Source organism: Nicotiana tabacum, chromosome 8 (assembly GCF_000715075.1).
Source record: "Nicotiana tabacum cultivar K326 chromosome 8, ASM71507v2, whole genome shotgun sequence".
Lineage (NCBI taxonomy): Eukaryota > Viridiplantae > Streptophyta > Magnoliopsida > Solanales > Solanaceae > Nicotiana > Nicotiana tabacum.
In genome coordinates this window covers 8,075,766-8,095,650 of record NC_134087.1, presented here as the reverse complement: position 1 = coordinate 8,095,650, position 19,885 = coordinate 8,075,766, and the positions used below count along the sequence as shown (strand labels likewise).

At 39.0% G+C, this 19,885-nt stretch overlaps 1 protein-coding gene across 1 annotated transcript; it reads right to left on the bottom strand.

The window, feature by feature from the left end:
* Nucleotides 1-12,318: 12,318 nt before the first annotated feature.
* LOC107809007 (nuclear pore complex protein NUP50B) lies at nucleotides 12,319-15,620 on the bottom strand. The gene is made up of 2 exons (XM_016633587.2): nucleotides 15,464-15,620; nucleotides 12,319-13,948 (listed from the first exon to the last, which is right to left on the bottom strand). The coding sequence occupies exon 2, from the start codon at nucleotides 13,898-13,900 to the stop codon at nucleotides 12,569-12,571; it is 1,332 nt and encodes a 443-aa protein (XP_016489073.2). The 5' UTR covers nucleotides 13,901-13,948; nucleotides 15,464-15,620; the 3' UTR covers nucleotides 12,319-12,568.
* Nucleotides 15,621-19,885: the final 4,265 nt, after the last annotated feature.

Genomic DNA, 19,885 nt, shown 5'->3' with positions numbered 1-19,885 from the left:
CCCTCTTGTATATATTCATTTTACTTTCTGCAATTTTTCTTTCTTAGCTTCTTATTTGTGTTCGTAGCTTCTTGTTTTGGATTTTTGTAATAAGCCTTTGGTTTCTTAATGCCATGGTTCTTTCCAAAGGTGGAATTTGTGTGAACCGGGTGGCTCTTCTCGATGATGGATGGCATGACTACCTTCTTAAGGGTTTGAGTCTGTTTTTCCTTTCTTTTTGTTTTTTAGTAGTTAGTGGTTAAGAGTGCCTCAAGCAAAGCTTCACTTGGGCCTAGCACATTTTCCTTTGATCTTATGGTCAGAAACAAATCGTTGTGTATAGGATGGTAAAAGTTGTGACCTTGAGACTCTTGTGTTGGTCGATAATCATCAAGTGGTTTTTCAGAACCATTATGTGCTCAAATCTTATCTAAGGTTGTTGTGGGTTCCTGACTCTGTGTCTTTAGTGATCCCATAGCTTGTGTGGTGAGAAATTTGCATTGCAAGTCCAAGTCCCGACCATTGGTCTAGAACTTGCCCTGAATGTTTGTTAAGGCGAAATACTAAGTGAATTTTGACTTGAGATATGATTATAGGCTCTCCTTGATCCAAATGATAGCTTGAACACTTCCATAGCCTACCATGATAAAATCCCTAGTCAACCCTTTTGAGCCTTAGACCTTTTTCCTTCAAGAACCAGAATACAAGCCTTTACCCATTCTAAAAGATACCCTCCCTTGGAACCCGATCTTTTCTTAGCACATGGCAAAAGTATAAGTTTGGGGGAGGGGAGAGATGAGGATTGCAACAAAGTGGTAAAAAGGCACAAAATGAAGAAAAGGAAAGGCAATGAAAAAGAAAGAAAAGCAAAAAGATAAAAAGAATGTTCAATATAAAAATGAATAAAGGGATTCAATAAAAGCAAGGAATGAAAGGTGTGGAAAGTTGAGAAAGGAGAAAAGATTTGAAATGAAAAAGAAAGATTGACAGTGTGTCTCTCTAACCCCTTAGAAAGAAGTGAAATGACTTAAAAAGTCAAGTGAATGTATGCCAAAATGAAACAAAAGAAGTGCTTAAGGGAAGATGGAACCTACTTAGACCAAACATTTCCTACCCTAAACCAAAAGCCTTCACTATGTCTCCACAAAAATCCTATATGATCTTGAGTTGAATGAAGCTTACATTAGTGGTGACTCATATAAGGGGCAAGCATATGGTACTTAGAGCCGTACTTGTGACTTTTCCTTGAGAGAGATGAGTGTGTTTCCATTAACCTCATTCTGAGTGCCACTATCCTAAAGGTGAGGTTTGCTTAGGGAGAGTTGAGGATGTGCAAGTTTGGGTTCCATAATGACCAAAGTAATAGAAAGAGTTTTTTGATGTGTTGAGTCAACTCTTGATGCTCTTCTGTCTCACTTAATCCATGGTGATTAAAAGAGTAAATGTTGTTAATGATTTATTTGTATTGAGGGCAATTGTTAGTCCCAATTGATGCTAGATGAGGTCACTTTAGGACAACTGAATTTTCTTGGATTTTCTCTTAGGGGATGGGTCTTATTTTGTTTGCTTTAGGACAAGCAAAAGCTTAAGTTTGGTGGAGTTGATAACTAAGGAATATGATACATTCTACACTCCTTCTTACTCGAGTTTTGATTAGAATTGTGTACAATATAGCCCCAAAGGCTCACAAGTTGTGCTTGATTGCAGGTTTGATCAACAAGGTGACAAGGTGTCAAAAACCAGCTCAAAAAGGAGTGAAACCTTGCACAAGTACCAAGACAAGACAAAGCTCAGTCAAATAGGGCCAGTGCAGCCGCAAACCATTCTGTGCGGTCCGCACAAGTGAAGTTCAGAGGGGTTGCTATTCAGGCCAACAGACAATGCGGCTGCAAAGGGTATTATGCAGTCCGCATTGAGTTCACCACGGACGCACTCGATTTCATGCGGACCGCAGAGCCAAGGTTCAGAGAGGTGGTGTTTTGGAGGATGAAGCTCAATGCGGACCGCGGTCCTTTTTGTGCGGACCGCAATGGAAGCCACTGCAGCCATACTCGATTTCATGCGGTCCGCATTGCCTGAGTTCAGAGAGCTGATTATTCAAGCACAGAGCCTTAGTGCGGACGTACTCGATTTTGTGCGGTCCGCACTATCCCCGCAAGGGTATTTTTGTCCAAGATTTTCAGCCTAGTATAAATAGATTATTTTCCCATTTTTAGGTCATCAGATAGTTTTGTACTGAGAGCTGCCCTCGTGACTTTGTTCCTTTTGCCTATTTTGAGTAATTTTAGCTTGATTTAAACATTGAGTCTTCAAGTTTAATTTAACAATTAATTATTATGGGTTTTTCTTCATCTATTTCTTTGTTTTCTTCTCTAATTATGAGTAGCTAGATCCATTAGCTAGGGTTGTGGCTCAACCTTAGTATGGGTAATTGATGGGTTTGTCTATAGGTGTTTGATATTTGGGCTAATTTAGGGTTTTAATTGTGAATTAGTGGTTGCAAACACTAGTTTATGCCTAGTAGACTTTGGCTCTTCTTGAGAAAGAGAGCCTAAGTCCATGAAATTAGTAGAACAAGGAATTGGGGCGTACTCAAGAGATTGATAACCTCAATTAAAGGGTTAAACCTAGAGATAGTAATACCCGACGTGAACCTTGATTGCTTGCACAAATTTGCATATCCAATTGGTCTTGAGAAAGTCAATTCGGGCAAAATCACTCGAACTACCGAGAGGTGTAGAGTGAGTAGAATCGTGCAATGGTTATATCATACTCCCCAAATGTGACAATCTAGCTTTAGACTCAAGAATCTGTCAATTGACCACCTAGGTGAAAGTCGCCTCCCTAGTGCCTTTTAATCATTTGAACAACTCGCAATAGTTTAAACCTTAGCTTTATTTAGTTTAATTGAGCATTGTAGTTTTATAAAATTAGAATTATAAATCAAACCAAAAATGTGTAGAAGTGGAATTAAGAGCAAATACACAACTCCGCTTTAGATAGACACCCGACTCCAATATCTAGATCCTTGTGGAAATCGATCCCGACTTTAATCGGGTAAAAGTTGCTTCGACCTCTCTCGCTACTCCATAGTAGTGCAGGGTTGGCCACAATCAAGGAGCACTCCCACAAGATAAAAAAAAGCCAAAAAGCTCTGAATATAAGTATCCAAGTATAGCCTCATAAACCACGACCTTTACAAAAGGACGTTCACCGGTCCTTTGGCCAAATGACTTGGACCAAATCAGACAAAGCGGGTGCTCGAAGAGGTACACGAAGGCCACTGTAGTGTCCATACAGGCAACCGGGCCCTCGTTAGATGTATTATCCATGTAGGATACTACTGGACCACTATGAAAAAAGAGGTCGCGGATTACGTCAAAAAATGTGAGTTGTACAAGAAATACGCCCCTATGATACACTAGGCGGGGGAACTCCTGCATTCCGTCAATTCTCCATGGCCGTTTATAAAATGGGGGATGGATATCGTCTGACCCCTCCCAGTAGGGATAGGTAAGATACGCTTCCTTTTGGTTTTAACTGATTATTTTTCCAAATGGGTAGAAGCAGGTGCGTTCACTCAAATACGTGAACAAGAAGTCATTGAATTCATCTGGAAAACCATCATATGCCGCTTCGGCATCCCCAAAGAAATCAGTTGCAACAACACACCCCAGTTCATTGGGAAAAAGACGACTGAGTTCTTTGAGAAATGGTACATCAAACGGATACTCTCCACGCCATATAACCCTGCCGGCAACGGCTAAGCGGAATCATCCAATAAAACAATATTCAACATATTAAAGAAAAAGCTCGAGGATGCCAAAAGGCTATGGCCGGAACTGCTACCAGAGGTGTTATGAACCTACCACACAACGCCAAAAACCAGCACGGGTGAGACGCCGTATTCACTAGTCTACGACACTGACGTAGTTATACCCGTTGAAGTTAGGGAACCTAGCCTGAGATACTCCAATGAGAATGGACCAAGGAATGACAAAAGCAGATTACAAGACCTGGACGAAGTTCAAAAACAAAGGGATATAGCTCACCTAAGGTTGATAGCCCAAAAACAACAAGCAGAAAGGTACTATAACAAGAAGGCCAAAGTATGACCACTCAGAGTCGGGGACTACGTCCTTAAAACCAAGACACAAGCAGCGAAGGACCCAAATAAAGGGAAATTGGGAACAAACTGGGACGAACCATATAAAATCATAGCAGCAACAAACAAATGAGCATTCCAATTAGAGACAATGGAAGGAAAACTGCTACAAAATAACTGGAATGTCACCCACCTCGAGTACTTCCACTTCTGAAAAGGGATGCCGCCTAAGTTGTACTCTTTTTCCCTCACCCGGTTTTGTCCCAATCGGATTTTCTCAGGGAGGATTTTAATGAGGCGACGAGGGGGACGTATCGAGTTTGAAGTATTGTTCATTGCCCCGCCTATTGATGACATCTCCAGGCCAAGCAATGAAGGGACTAGATATAAAGAATCTCCATTGTATGTACGAAATCGACATGTACCGCCATTGTATGTACGAAATTGACAAGTAGCACTATTGTGTGTATGAAGTCGACATGTATCTCCGAGATATAAATAAAATCACTCCATTATGTATGCAAAATCAACACGCGTCTCCAAGGTATGAATAAAAACCAGCACATACGACACTCCAGCAAATGAAATAGAATGCCACCCTCACGACGGGATACTAATTCGACGCTAGCTCGAAAGTAACATCCCAATGGCTAAGGCCATCGTCGAATAAAAGAGTTCAATTTCACTCGAACCATAACGGGATACTACTTCGGCACCAGCTCGAAAGTAACATCCCAATGGCAAAGGCCATCGTCAAAGAAAAGAGTTTGATTTCACTCGAACCACGACGGGATACTACTTCGGCGCCAGCTCGAAAGTAATATCCCAATGGCTAAGTCCATCATCAAAGAGAAGAGTTCTATTTCACTCGAACCACAACGGGATACTACTTCGGCACCAGCTCAAAAGTAATATCCCAATGGCTAAGGCCATCGCCAAAAGAAAAGAGTTCGACATTGGTAAACTACGATGGGATACTACATCGGCGCCAGCTTGAAAGTAACATCCCTATGACCAAGGTCGTTGCTAACGAAAAGAGTTCAATTAAAATCACAACACAATGGGTTTAACATTTCAATGAAGATTTATAATAACATGACTGCGGCAAAAGTCATCGACGAATAAACCATTAAAAAAAAGGGAAACAACAACTTAGAGGTACACGACCAAAAGAATTTTCATTTCAGCAAATATATTACAAGTACTTGTTTTTACAAAGGGCTCAAAGATTCCCTCACAAAAATGGCAAAGCAAAAGTAAATACAACTGAATACTAAGCCACATCATTCCCTGTGGTATACACCTCCTCGTACCAAGAGTCGGAAGCAAGTTTGTCCGCATCATCAGAATTAATATCATCCCCGCCAGGCATGATGGGGTCATATCCGTATGCCTTACGAGCTGCACGGGCCTTGGCACGCACATCCCGAAGCTCTGTCTCAGACGCCCTCCCGTCGGTATAAAGAGCCTTATACACATCGAGCCGGGCTTCAGTGTGAACCCACAACTCATACAAATGACGAGGCATGACATGATCATCCAAAGCATGCGATGTAGAGGGCCGCGACTGATGTCTCATGCCCTCCGTTTTCAAGGAAGCCACTTGTTCATTCAACGCGGACAATTCCGTCTTCAAATCGTGAATACGACTCTCAAGTCCCGCTACCTTAAGCGCGGATGCCTCCATATCCTTATCCTGCTCCAATCTACAAACACAGAGGGCGTCTCCTAAAGCCTCTGCCTCAGAGACGGCAGTCGCCCTCTCCCTTTCGGCGAGGGCCAATCCATCAACATTTGCGCTCAATTCACTCTTAAGGTAAACGACCTCCGCCGCCTTCATATCTAGTTCGGCAGTTAAACTGGCCACCTTTGCTTGGAGGTCGGCATTTTCGGCCATCACTCCCTTATTTTGCTCAAGCTCATCTTCCTTGACCTTAAGGGCCGCCTCAAGCTCACTACAACAGGCAATGGCCTTCATAAGGTCCTCGTCTCGCTCTTTCAATTCCTCGACCTTACATGCCAATTGATCCTCCCTTTGCTTGAACCCATCGCGGAACAGTTGGAAGTCGCAATTCTGAGTTGGTGCGATATTCTTGATACTTAGAAGACATATTTCCATAGACAGTTGTCCTCCTCCTTTCCTGATGCTCACGCTCGATCTCCATGATGAGGGTCTAATATGAAAAACAAAGTTAAAACAAAAAGATGGGCCAAGAATAGTAAAACAGATCCAACGACGAAAAGAAAAGAAAGACGTTTACCCGCAGAGCCATGCCAGAAATGCTCCGCGACAACTCTGCATCAGTCATCGCTCTAAGTGCCTTGCTCTCAGGAGCAGCACATAAAGGGGCAAAAACAGACGCAACAGTTCGACAACAAGTCGTAGTCCCCGGGAACGACTATGTGTCGATCAGAACCCTCCGTTCTAACCTCTACGCGAGTGTGACGCTCAAAAAATCTCGAACATCCCCTGGTTTGACGTCCGAACCCGAGCTATCACCCTCGGTGCGTAAGCCCCCTCCGACAGTAGATGATGTGCCGCCCTCAGCGGAGCGTACATACCCCGTTCCTTGGTAGATTCCTTCTGCCCGGGGAGACTTCCCCACCAAAATAGCGTCTGCCATAAATGCGGGCACATGTACCATCTCCGATGCACCCATCCTACTCTTACCAGTATCAACGGCTACGTCTTTTCCGAGCTCTACCCTCCTCTTTTTTCTCAACGAAGGATCGTCCCCGTTAGAATACTCATCCAAGAGGTGATAGATCGGTAAAGAGGAAATCTCTTCCCTCACAACCATATCCCGAGAGGAGTCTCTCGCCTGTACCAGCTGAGCAGGACCCTCTCAAATGGACTCCTCCAAAGTAAATTTCATTCCCACTGAGGCGATAGCCTGGTAAAATGCAGGGACTGGGCCCTCCGCCTAGAAGCTCCACGGCCTATCATCACAAAGAGTCGTATCAATAAATAATGGCAAACAGCCGAAAACAATGTAGAGGAAAACACTTACCAGATGAGACCTTCGGCCTAAAACGTTTGACAAAAGCGGGCTAGTCTCGAGTCTCCACTGCGTGAAGAAGTAAACAGGCTACCCAGTCCCTTATACCGGCAATAGGACGGGTGTACACCTCACAGCTGCAAAAGAAAGCTGCAGATAAATATCAAGTCGAACAATAAACAAAAAAGAAGGAGTAAACGGGTTACGACACCTACGATTATTATTCCACTGCTCTGGGAAGCCAGCAGGATCCGACACAATGTGTTCAGTTCTGACAAAGAAATACTTATGCCAAAAGTTATGGCTCGCCCGGTCGTCAGTTCCGACCGCCAGCCCTTTGGTTCCACGGTGCCTCAAATGTACCATAGTACACCTGTGAGAACTAGGGGAAAACAAGTGCAAGAGGTGGTGAATGTCAACTTCGCACCCCGCCAACTCCACATACTTTGTCAACACCAAGAATATTCTGTATGTGTTAGGAGAAAGCTGCGCCGGGAAAACCTTATAAAACTGACAAAATTCCTCTGCTAAGGGGAGAAGAGGGAGGGAATGACCAATCACAAAAGGGTATTCATAAAAAGCACAATACCCCGGTCTATGGACCTCTACGAAGTCCCTCTCCGCCGGAACTATCTCGACATGAGGGGGGATGTTGTATTTAGTGCGGAGGGCATCTATATGGGCCTGCTCAGTTTCAGATACTACCAAAGCGGGAGTAGGAGAAAGTTCTTTAATAAAGTCGCTTCGAGACATGGGGTGTCTCGGCAGTAACTCGTCCACGGTGGGAAAACTATCCCCTTCCTCCACCGTCATGTCCTCACCACCGTAAGGGAGCACCATGGATAACGGGGTGGCATCAGAAATCCCCTTACGAGATCGATGTGTTCTAGGAATATCTATGGAAGAAGATGTGTTTATAAAACATAAAAGCCCAAGAACAGCGAACGGAAGAGGGAAAGCAAAGAAATCGCAAGAGCAAAAGCTGAAGATATGAGAAGGAATAACCAAAGAAGAAATGGCCAAGAGTTTTTGAAAAACAGACTGGCCAAGAGTTTTTGAAAAAACAGACCCTTCACCTATTTATAGGGTTAGGTAGAGCCATAATCGAAGCGGAAGGTTGCCAATGGCACCAAAATCGAAGCGACAAACTATCAGTCTCTGTCTCGGAAAGGCGCGTAATAATGATGCACGTGGAAGTGACGTCATTTCCCAATAAGACACTCCACCCAGGATATCGTGAAGCACATTACCCTTCCGTTGTTGGCCAAACCATTACGATTCGTAAGCCAAATTTTTCCGCAGGTATGGGCGATGTCCGCTTATCAAGGACGCACCGAGCCGCAACCTCGACAAGTGGAGGGACTAACTGTATAGGTCCAAATTTGGACGACCATGACCACTACTGAGTACGGCGAAGGATGAGGCCCTTACGACGCAACGTCCTTTGGTCGTTGTAAAGGGTGACGACCGACAACAGTTAGCGAACGCACAACATTTGCAATAGTGTAGGCGTAGTAGGAGACAATAGGAATATGTTTTTCGAATATTCTTTATGTTGTACCTTTTTAGGGTTCAAGAGGGGATTGTCCCTTATAAATAGAGGGGGAAGACTTTGTAAAAGGGGGATCGAAAAGTGAATACGAAAAAGACAACTTTGCTTACTACAGATCTGAAATCCGTACATCATCCTTTATCTCGGTCAATTGTATTCATTGCTAGATTCTTCTACTTTTGAAGTTACTCATATTTATGAGTAGTCATTTGGTTCCAACATATGAGGAAGCATCATTCGTCTTGTTTTTTTTCTCTTGTATCATTTTATCCAAATTTAATTATACTTGCCTAAGATTTACTTCTTCATCTTTATTAATTGATTTAATCAAAAAGGTTTCAATATCTTTTGGTAAAACAACTATCAAACTAGTTAATATTCCACCTCTGCACTAGCTGCATATATAAGGATACTTCAAGAGTATTAGCTGAGCCACCTTAGCACTTTGCAGTAATAGATGCCATATCATGACACCCCAATTACCCTATATTATCATCATTGGACTATAGCTAAATAGTACACAGCATCACTTTAATTTATCACTTAGTCATTGCTAATTTGGTGAAAAATCAAATGTAAGTAAGTTTTTAAGCGAGGTCGGAGGACCAGTTTGTTCTTTTTCTCTAATACTCCCTCCATTTCAATTTAGATAAAGTAGTTTGTCTCGGCATAACGTTTTAGAAAAAAGAGAAAGACATTTGAAATTTATGAGCTTAAAAGCTTAAGGGGTAAAAGTTTTGTGGGCCCATAATATTTGTGGGGTTATAACATCTTCTCATTAAGGGTAAAATAAAAAGTTTAAAATTGAATTATTTCCAATTGTAGAAATATATCATTTTTTTTGAACGAGCTAATAAAGAAAGTTTGTCGTCTAAATTTGAACGGAGAGAGTAAATGGTATTAGAATAAGGAAAAAATATAATTGTACTTCCTCATCCTTTGTCCTTGTTAACCACCTTACTCTTATAGTCCTATATAAAGATAGCAATAGCAAAAGGCAGTCCGGTGCACTAAGTTTTTGCTATGGGCGGAGTCCGGAGAAGGACAGGATTACAAGGGTGTATTGTACGTAATCTTATCTTGCATTTCTGTAAGAGGCTGTTTACAAGCTTGAACCCGTGACCTTCCTGGTCACATGAAAGCAACTTTACCAGTTACGCCAAGGCTCCACAGCAACAGCAAAGACAAAAATCTATCACATGTCACCGCAACTTTAGCCAACACCAAATACCACAATCGTTGAACTACTAAGGCAATATTATAAATATGTATATATGTTTGCCACTTGTGAATACTGGCTATTACAGTTCTATATAAGCACACTTTTAGGTTTTCCATAGGGCAAGAAGTTTTGTGTTCTGAAAAAAGAGTGAAAGAAAGGATGGAGTTAACTAAGTTAAGGGCACTTATTTTGATATTAGTTGTTTTTGTAGACCAGTCAAATGCCTCCTTAACTAACTTTAAGGATTGCTACTCAAAATGCTTTGTATTCTGCTTAATTGAACCTTCTCAAAATCTCTGCACTTGCACTTCTAGATGCTTAAAAGAATGCATCTTTAATTCAGGTTCTGATAATAGTAGTAGTACTTCTACTGTCACAGCCAGTTCAAACAATGATGTTCGACTTCAACCAGACAGTAAAAACCTTAACTTCTGCAAGCTAGGTTGTGCCTTCTCTACCTGTTCTACTCTCAGCTCAAAACATCAACCTAGTAAGTTTCCCTCTGCAGCTAGCCTCCCTATGGTCATAAGTATTTTTTATTCTGTTTTTGCTTGTATTTTTCTGCCGGGAAGTCACGGGTTCAAGTCGTGAAAACAGCTTCTTATAGAAATGTAGGATAAGGCTGCGTACAATAGACTCTTGTGGTTCGGCTCTTCCCCGACCCCGCGCATAGCGGAAGCTTAGTGCATCGGGCTGCGCAACCTTGTGGTCCGGCCCTTTCCGACCTCGTGCATAGCGGGAGCTTAGTGCACCGGGCTGCCCACCTTTGTGGTTCGCCCCTTCCCCGACGCCGAACATAGCGGGAGCTTCGTGCCGGGCTGCCCACCCTTGCCCGGACCCCGTACATAGCGGGAGCTTAGTGCACCTGGCTGTTTTTTTTATTTGCTTGTATTTTTCTCTTGGTATGTTTGTTTTTCTAATTCATTTTTCTCGTTATTCTTTCTTTTTAGATGGAGGAAAAATGGATGACTGTGTTGGATCCTGCTCAAGAATGTGCACAAGGAACTACTCCTCACCTTAGAAGTGGCACTGCTACTGTCTGGAGTATTTTATATTTTTATGGGACTTTATTATCCTCTTCGTTTTTCCTTAGCTTTTCTTTTTTTTGTCTTTTTGCAGTTCCCATTTTTCTTTTTTGTTTCTTTTATTATCTTGTTTTCCAGTATGGGAAAGTAATTCACAACTGTGTGTTTCTGAATTTGTGTGGTAATGACGGGTTCGATCGAACTCATAACTTTCAATGCGGAGTAAAACTTTATATATAAAAACTTGTTAAAATTGCAAAAATATATGGACCCATAACTTTAAAAATATAATGGGTTATACGTTAAAACCTTAAAAGTTAAACTTATAGAATTTAAATACTGGATTCGCTTATGCTTTCCCTGATATTTCTGTAAATTTCAGATTTGGTGATTTTTTTGAGTTTTGACCAGCTAACAGTTAATCACGGAATTCTTTAAAGGATAAACCAATGATCAATAAGTACATTTCTGTAATGTCACAGCCTCAATTGTGTTAATAGCAAATGTTACTTTATTGAAAAAAGCTACTGAAAATCAAAGGCAATATCAGTTTTTGTCAATTAACAAACCACATATGATAGTCTGTTTTTATTGAATTGCGTGAAGCTCAGTTTATAATTGGTTAATTTGCTGAAATGCGGCAGGACAATGTATCTCGTCCTATTAATTTCAAGTATTTTTCGTTGTCTTGGCATGCCCCGTGAACAAAGAAATGCCAAAGGCCAAAGAGCAAACGATAGCACGTGAAGGGAACCAACCTTTCCCTCAAGACACTTTTAAATAATTAGTAAAGGATATATTTATTTTCTTAAGGATTTTGTGGACAGACCTGTTTAGGCAGATCCACTCCTCATCATCAAAATAAAGCTAGGCATTGAAGACCAAATTAAGCAAGTTTAGCACAACAAACACAAGTCAAGAACATTTTATATTACAATAACCTCTTTAGAGTAAAGAGGTTAATCTAGTGTTATTATCTCCGCTGGGATTTGAACATGAAACCTTAGATTCTCAATCTACTTTATTGATCACTTAGTCACACCTTTCGATGCGGAACTTGCGACTTCAAGGAGAAAATCATAACCATCAAGGTGTGGTAGGATGGACATGATCCCTCGACCCTTTATTAGAGTTCCTTTAATTCGAGCCCTAAAAAGGAAACAACTCATGTAGGGAGCGTTTCCACAATATTAGGCCTTATCCAGCGAATTCGGATTAATCGAGGCCCAAAGAGGGTGCCAAAGACCGCGTGCAAAACCAAAAAAAGAAAAGAAAAAAGGAGCATACCATAGGAAAATTTTCTACGAGGTTGTCGATGAGTTACAAACTTGCAACTTTACCCAATAAAAGGAAAAAAAGAAACTAAATACATCGGAAAATGATAGCATGAGATCGAAGGCTAGAGCGGCGCGTCTACGATTCAAACCAATGCAAAAGACAGCGAAACCACAGGTTATATCCAAACAAAGCAAAAAAGGAGAAGAAATACAAGAGATAAACAACATAATGGAGAAGACTCTATTTGCTATATCGGATTACAAGTTATCCATCTCTAGACAAAATATTCTCTCTACCTTGGCTTTTTACCTCTGCAAAGGGAGGAAAAAGGGACAAATGTAGTGTGGGTTCCGTGATGAAAATAGAATCTCTATGCATCTTTGCTATAATCATTAGACATAATGAAGTTTAAGGTGAATTTTGTGGTGTCTTCAAAGAGCCTGCCATCTTATCTTTATACTGCAACACAGCAGCTCGAAACTCCTCGACTATAGAGGCGTCTTTGAACTTCAAAGCAATAGTAGAAAGTCCATCTTTGCCGTCGCCAGCACTATTCATACAAGCAAAAGTGATACCCTTTTTATCCATATTTGTGAGCTTCATTTCAGGATAAAGGTTAGCATTCAAAATCAACCTGTAATTTCCTCTGGTTCTCATAACAAGTCTAGCTTTTCCAGTCTCAGTTGAAGAAATATTGACCTTCAGCTCTCCCTTCCCGCGCTCCTTCCACCCTCCATTAAGAAATTCAAACAGCGCAGAGTCAGCGGTAAAGATAGCCTTTTCGTTTTCCTCCCCTGTTTCAACAGGAACCTCTTGCATGGAAGGAATTCCAATTCCCTCGCCCTTGTTAACACTGGATGACCCAGAGTTACCAAACAGAGAAGCATTTCCATTAGTGGAAAGATTAAGACCAAAAGGTGACTGGTCACTTTTTACTCCAAAGAGAGAGCCAGGTCCTAGTGGAGATCCCTCTTTCGAACTAGCTCCAAACGAGAACGTAGTATTGGAGAACCCAGTTCCTGCAAGTCCTGTGAAAGCATTTTGGCTACTGGAGAGCTGTTGGAACGAGCTAAAAGATGCAGTTTCAGCACCCTTTTGATTTTCTCCATCGCCCACATGTTTTTCCTCTTCATTCTCGGTCTTATTGCCTTCCACTTCTACGTCATTTGCAGTCTTTTCCACTACTGTCGCTGCCTTGGTATCATCTTCAATTTTCTCACTTTCCGCTGCCTTCTTTTCAGTAGATTCAGGTATGTTAGGCTCATTGGGATTATCAACTTTCTCCTTATCAACATTTTCGTCAGCTTTGGACTCATCAGATCTGTTTTCTGGTAGCTTAGACTTTCCATCAGTTTCCTTCTCATGATCAGCTTCCCTATTCACATAAGTTTCTTCCTCTTTAGTTGCCTCACTTTGATCATTTGATTCTTCTGATTTCTTGGAAGTTGTTGCCCCACTCCCAGCTTCAGTTGTGGTCACAGCAGGAGTTGTACTGGCATCAGTAGGTGGAACAAATCGAATCCCCGCAAAAGGGTTAGAAGACGGAGTAGTTGTAGTCGATGGCGTTTTACGGACTTTGACAATTCTCCTACTTGCCATCACCTCATCACTTGCTCTCTTGAAAGTTCCACTCTCCTGCTCAGATGACTCATTATCATCATCAAGACCAGGATTATCTCGCGATAATTCCTTTACAGCAGCCCTTTTCTTTGATGGTTGAAGAGATTCAGCGTCCCCCATCCCAAAATTAAGAAAGACAGTTGAAGGGTTCCCGAAAGATTCAAATTTCTGCAGGAAATACTTAGAAGTTTCAGTAACCTGACAAACAAATAATAAATCAATCTGCCCTGCAGCATAAAGCAACCTATACCATTGAGGGAAGGTCATAAATCTAGATAAACCGGAAAGCGCAAAGGAAAACCTCATCAATCTTCAGGAAGGTAGGTCAGATGACAGTATACTTTGAAATAACTACAAGGAAACTTATACCATGGCCACAGGCTATACCAACAAGGCAACAACTAACATTCTCAACAAACTCATTGAAGGAAACAACAGAGCGAGAGTGTGAGTGAGTGTGTGTGTGTGTGTGTGTGTGTGTGTGAGAGAGAGAGAGAGAGGAAGGCACATTCTATTTGCTCAAATGTGAAACGGCATAAGGAAAACCAAAAAATGGGAGTCGAAACAATATACTAAGGACTCACAACATTCGCTGATTAAGTGAAAGTAGTTCAGACATAAGGGCAGCAATCATATACGGAAGCCAATTACACAAATTAGGTGAGCACACACTGATGTTATTGAATTATCTAATATTTATTAAACTTTAATAAAGAATAAACATAAAACCGGAACAAGCAAATATATAAGGTAGCAGGGAATAGAATAGGAGAGTGGAATTAATAAAAAACAGCCACCTATTCAGTCATGATGCCTTGACCTTCTTAGTTTCTTTCCAATGAAATGGTTAGAAGGGTATTTTTCCCCGAAAATTGGACAAATGCTTACCCTAAACTACCTTCTTCTCCCTTATTTATCAGTCATACATCACATATGTTGCAATTTCGAAGTAAGGTGCTCGAAATTACGAACGGAGGTTAGCACCTTATGCAAAAAAAAAATGTTGCAATTTCGAGGAATCAAGATCATAAAATTCCTCGAAGAAAGCAATCTATCAGGAGGATAAATAAGTTCTAAAGACCTATCCAGAAAAAAACTTAAGGATGCAACGAGCTATTCATCAGAGTAAACAAGACAGCCAAGTCAAAAAAATCAACAATACTCCTAAGACATTCTAAGAAATGCATGTTTTAATCAGCTGAAATCAAACATACTAAGAATTAACAGCATATAGAGGCCTCTAGGTTACAAAAACAGCTGCTCGAACAAGGAAACAAAGAAAACAAATTGCATCAAATATGATCCAGTACATTTTATAATTCTTTACTGCCGTGATAAGTTAAAATCCAGTCATATACTGTCACTCATTAAATAAGTTATCATTTGAACATACCTATAAAATAATTCAATTTCAGTTCTTTTCCAATATAATTTCATCCACCAAACAGTACATTACCAGAAAACCTTCTATCACAAAAAATAGTACCCATTATAAGAATCCCTAAAAGTATTAAATTAAGCTCATATATAAGTGGGTACGCTACTGTTAAATTCTGGATTTGTTACTAGGAGTTAGTTAGTTAGTTAGTTAATTGCTTTAATAAGTTTGACAGAATATTAACAAAAAGTCGATTTAATTGCAAAAAAATCATTTACAAAAGCAGAAGAGAGATCGATCGTTACCTGGCAGTATCAAATTTCTTGAAGTAGCTTTGGAGAAACCTCAACTCTCTTCTGTAATGAACTGGGAGTATATAAAAACCCTAGACGGAGCAAATGAACAGAGCTGTTCGCTTTGTTTTTTCTTTCTTTTTTGTTTTCCCTATTTATTTGTTTTCTTTTTTTCTTCTTTCCGCTGACAATTTCTTGATGGTTGTTAAATCAGGAAAGAATTACAAGAAAATACACCTTTACGCCGTAACAAAAAATGGTCCATATTTTTAAGTTTTACCGACCTAGCTCATATTATACATATTTTGAAAATACCAACTCTTGCAAATTCAAAATCTGCATTCTTGCAATCATTGGTTCTAAAAGCTACGGAGTTAAATCTGTGTTCTCACAACCATTGTTTTCACTCTCTTTTCTTCTCACATCTTTTATATAGTCGTCCGCCATTACTGTTTCTCCCCCTATGTTACCTGGTTACACTGTAAAAAAATTAAAGAGTAGAAGTCCACCATGAAGGTTATTTAAAACTTTGCTTTAGAAAATAGAATTTTTTGAGTTTGATAGTTGTTTGAGTTGGGTGTTGTTCCAATTGATTGAAAATATCAAAAGGAGTTCAAAGTTTAAATTTGAATTGATTTGGAGTAGATTTGAGCAAGATTTGAGTTAAATTTCAGAAAAGACGCAAGGAAGAAACGAAATCAGTTTTTTGTATAATTATGTATAATCTTATATAGTAGTGTATATGAGTGTATAAATACATCTTATACACTATTATACACTTTTATACACCTTTATACAAACGTCTGTAGACGAACTTCTTCCATGATTTTCAGTTGCAATTCTTGTTCAAAACCAGTCCAAATCTCCATTAAATGACTTCAAATTTTATATACAACCTCCTTATACTATTTCTAACAAGTCTAAATAACACTCACTCCAAATTTCTCACAAAATCAAATTCGGAATTTAAACTCACATATGTAAACTTGTTAAAAATCTAATTTTCACCACCCAAATGAATTTGGTTTGTTGAACTAAAATTTGAGTCACAGTTACTGATTCGAAAATTAACTTAAAGTCTTGAACAATCTTTTTTAAAAATTAAATGATAATTTTGAGAACCTATTGGAGTTGAATGTTGAATCTTAACCTATTATTTTTGGGCTAGTTGGTTGTAAGTTGAAATATGGGCTATAAAATTGAAAAATGGGGAGCCCAATTATTCTTATATTAAATTTTCCCTTAAATTATTGGTACAATTAATTTTAAACTTAGAAGAATTAATCTCAACTACTACAATTTACACAAGTGTAGGTGTCAGGTAAATTTCTTCCTATAAATTAAAGCAGATATTAACTGTCTCTCACTACGCGTTGTGATTTAAATTTTACTTTGAGATTTTCTGTTGATATTCATATATCTAAAGCACTGCATCGACTAATTAAAGACTGCATATTTTTCTTTATTGCACCGTGCAATTCTGTTGGAAAAATACTGATTATGGAGAATAAGAATTAGTTTGAGGCGTGCTAAGGATACTGTTCTAAACGATATTTTGTCTACATCGTGATAAAATAAAATTAGGCATATCACCTAAGATTCAACAAGCTCTTCTAGTTATTAAACTAGGAACAGAACTAGCACAAAACTCAAGAAAAAACCCAACATATAGGAGGAAAAGATGATTCTGAAAGTTGTATTAGAAAGTGTCTTTAGCTCTCCAAAAACCATGTTTATATAGGTGTTGCTCCAACGGCTAGTTAACGGCTAATAACGGCTACTTTGACTCCATTAATTGTAAAATAACCTACTAAATAATAAGTAGATGTAAATAATATTTCAAAGAGAAAAGTTTTTCCAAACCAAGATGGACATTACCTTTTGAGATATCACTAATTTTCCAACAATCCCCCACATATCTCAAAAGGGATATAAAAAATAAATAGTAAACGAAGAAAGAAAGAGAGAATAATTTGCTGGGTTTCGGGTATAATGAAATCCATCTGGTGTCTTAAAGACTATGAACCAGATATAGATAAAATAAGATTTAACTTACAGAATAACTGGTGAAGTTGATGACTTTTATGAACCAAAAATTCTTGTTGTAAGCTAGGGATCTTATTCATCATATTACACCCCCACAATTTCTGCTATTATCGCGATTTTGCGTTAATAGGTCATGCTCGCGCCTGGTATTCATGAGTGTTCTAGAAGTTTCGCCACAAATTTCATAAGAGCGGCCCCACTCCACACTCATATAGGTCCATTCATCAAGTGTATTTTGCAGTGCAATACACCACCTACAAAAGACTATGGATTATTGGATTAAGAGTTTAATAACTCAACCTCACATTTCTTGCAGTCTTGCACTATATACACACACACACCATTTGGAAGACACATAATTTGATAGTGCATATTTGATCAATATACACACACACACCCCATTTGGAAGACACATAATTTGATAATGCATATTTGATCAACTAATGACTTGTTATTACCCATATGAACATATTTCATGGGATCTCCAATCACATAGGTTGGATTATCATCATTGTTGATACATCTCAAATTGGCAAAAATCTCAATCCCTCGATGTTTCACTTATAAGTCAAAGGATCGGCCAAAATCCTCTCTTGACTACACATAATATGTATAAAAATTTCTCTCTAAGCAATTGCTTTATTACATTATGTCTCAAGAGAATGTGTATACTCTTCCCATTGAAAGATTTATTTTGTTACAATGGCTATTGCGCCTTGGCAATCACAACTAATCGACACAAATGTTGCCAGCTTAATTCCTAGTGAAATATTCACCAAGAGGTTGCTTAATCAACCTCATTGTCAGACAATTTCAATATCATAACACCCCATCAAAAGGTGATCACACAATCACTAGTGGGTTTTCCACATCTGAATCAGAGATTCAATATCATCACTATATTCTTAAGATTGTTGGAAAAATATTGGTTATGGAGAATAAGAATTAGCTTGAGGCGTATCAAGGACACTGTCTTTAAGGATATTTCGCCCACACCGTGATAAAAAAAAATTAGGCGTATCCCCCAGGATTCAACAAGCTTTTCTAGTTATTAATCTAAGAAAAGAACTAGCACAAAACTCAAGAAAGAAACTTAGCATATATGAGGAAAAGATGATTCAGAAAGTTGTATTAGAAAGTGTGTCTTTAGCTCTCCAAAGACCGTGCTTATATATGTGTTGCTCCAACGGCGAGTTAACGGCTAGTTTGACTCTATTAATTGTAAAATAACTTACTAAATAATAATTAGATGTAAATAACATATTTCAAAGAGAAAAGTTTTCCCAAACCAAGATGGACATTACCTTTGGAGATATCACAAATTTTCCAACACATTCAACTTGGATATGAAATGTTTTTTATATTATTCATTTTACCTATTTATTTAATATTTTTATAAACTAATGCTTTCAAAACAGTAATTAAAAGATACTTCAAGTTTCAAATTGGTCAATAAAATAGAATGAATTACAGTATAATGATTACAATTCACACCTTCTTTCACATAGGTGCCCTTGCTTTGAAAGAAAAAGTGAAAAGATTATTGCATGATCATTTTTTCCCATTCAATTTTTTTCGGAAGAGTTATATTGAATCATTACACCTCGTATATATGTGTTGAACGTGTACATAGACGTCTCCTTCTAATCCTCCAACCTGAGTTTGGCATTATCATTATATGCCATGAAAATGACATCAGCTAGCCGGATTATATTTAGGAATCAATCAATGCGTCCTGAATTTTAATTTTTCTGTTCAAATTTTCAGGACATGAATGTCATGAATTATCATGGAGTCAAAAATTTTAATTTAGAATTTCAGGACAAAAATAAGTACTGGCTAATCTCTAAATAGCGTCCCGAAAACGACTGTCTGTGCACTTGCCCCATGAATAGAGAGGTCAATATAGCCCAATTTAAATGTTTCTCCAATAACCACGTAAAAATTGCATGGGGAACCCTATTTGGTCGCCTCCATTTAACCTATACCTATTTTTTTAAAAGTTTTAACTTGTACCCACTTTTTAAACAACTTCAGCCCCCTTTCTCCTCCTCCTTCTCCCAGTGATCTCCATATCTCCTCGGAATTAACATTGATGTAACAATATAATGGCTCGATTTATCATGTGTTTCATTGGTTTGGTTTTTTTACTAGTCTGTTATGCACACAGTTATGAAGCAAGAAAAATACTCTTGAACAACATGGAAAAGAAGAAGACTCCTAATCATCCTTCTCAAGAAAAAGAAAAGCAAAAAAGATTTCATGCTTTAAGTTATTACGTTGTATTGTATAAAATGTCTTTTGAGCTTATGGGTGAATTAAGTGCTGATGTTTTCCTACTTCATTCTTGTACAGTTAAGAATCTTGTTCTTCTTCTCTAATTTTCAT

Coding starts and splice junctions, on each gene's coding strand:
- LOC107809007 (XM_016633587.2), bottom strand. CDS start 13,900: ATGGGGGACGCTGAATCTCTTCAACCATCAAAGAAAAGGGCTGCTGTA.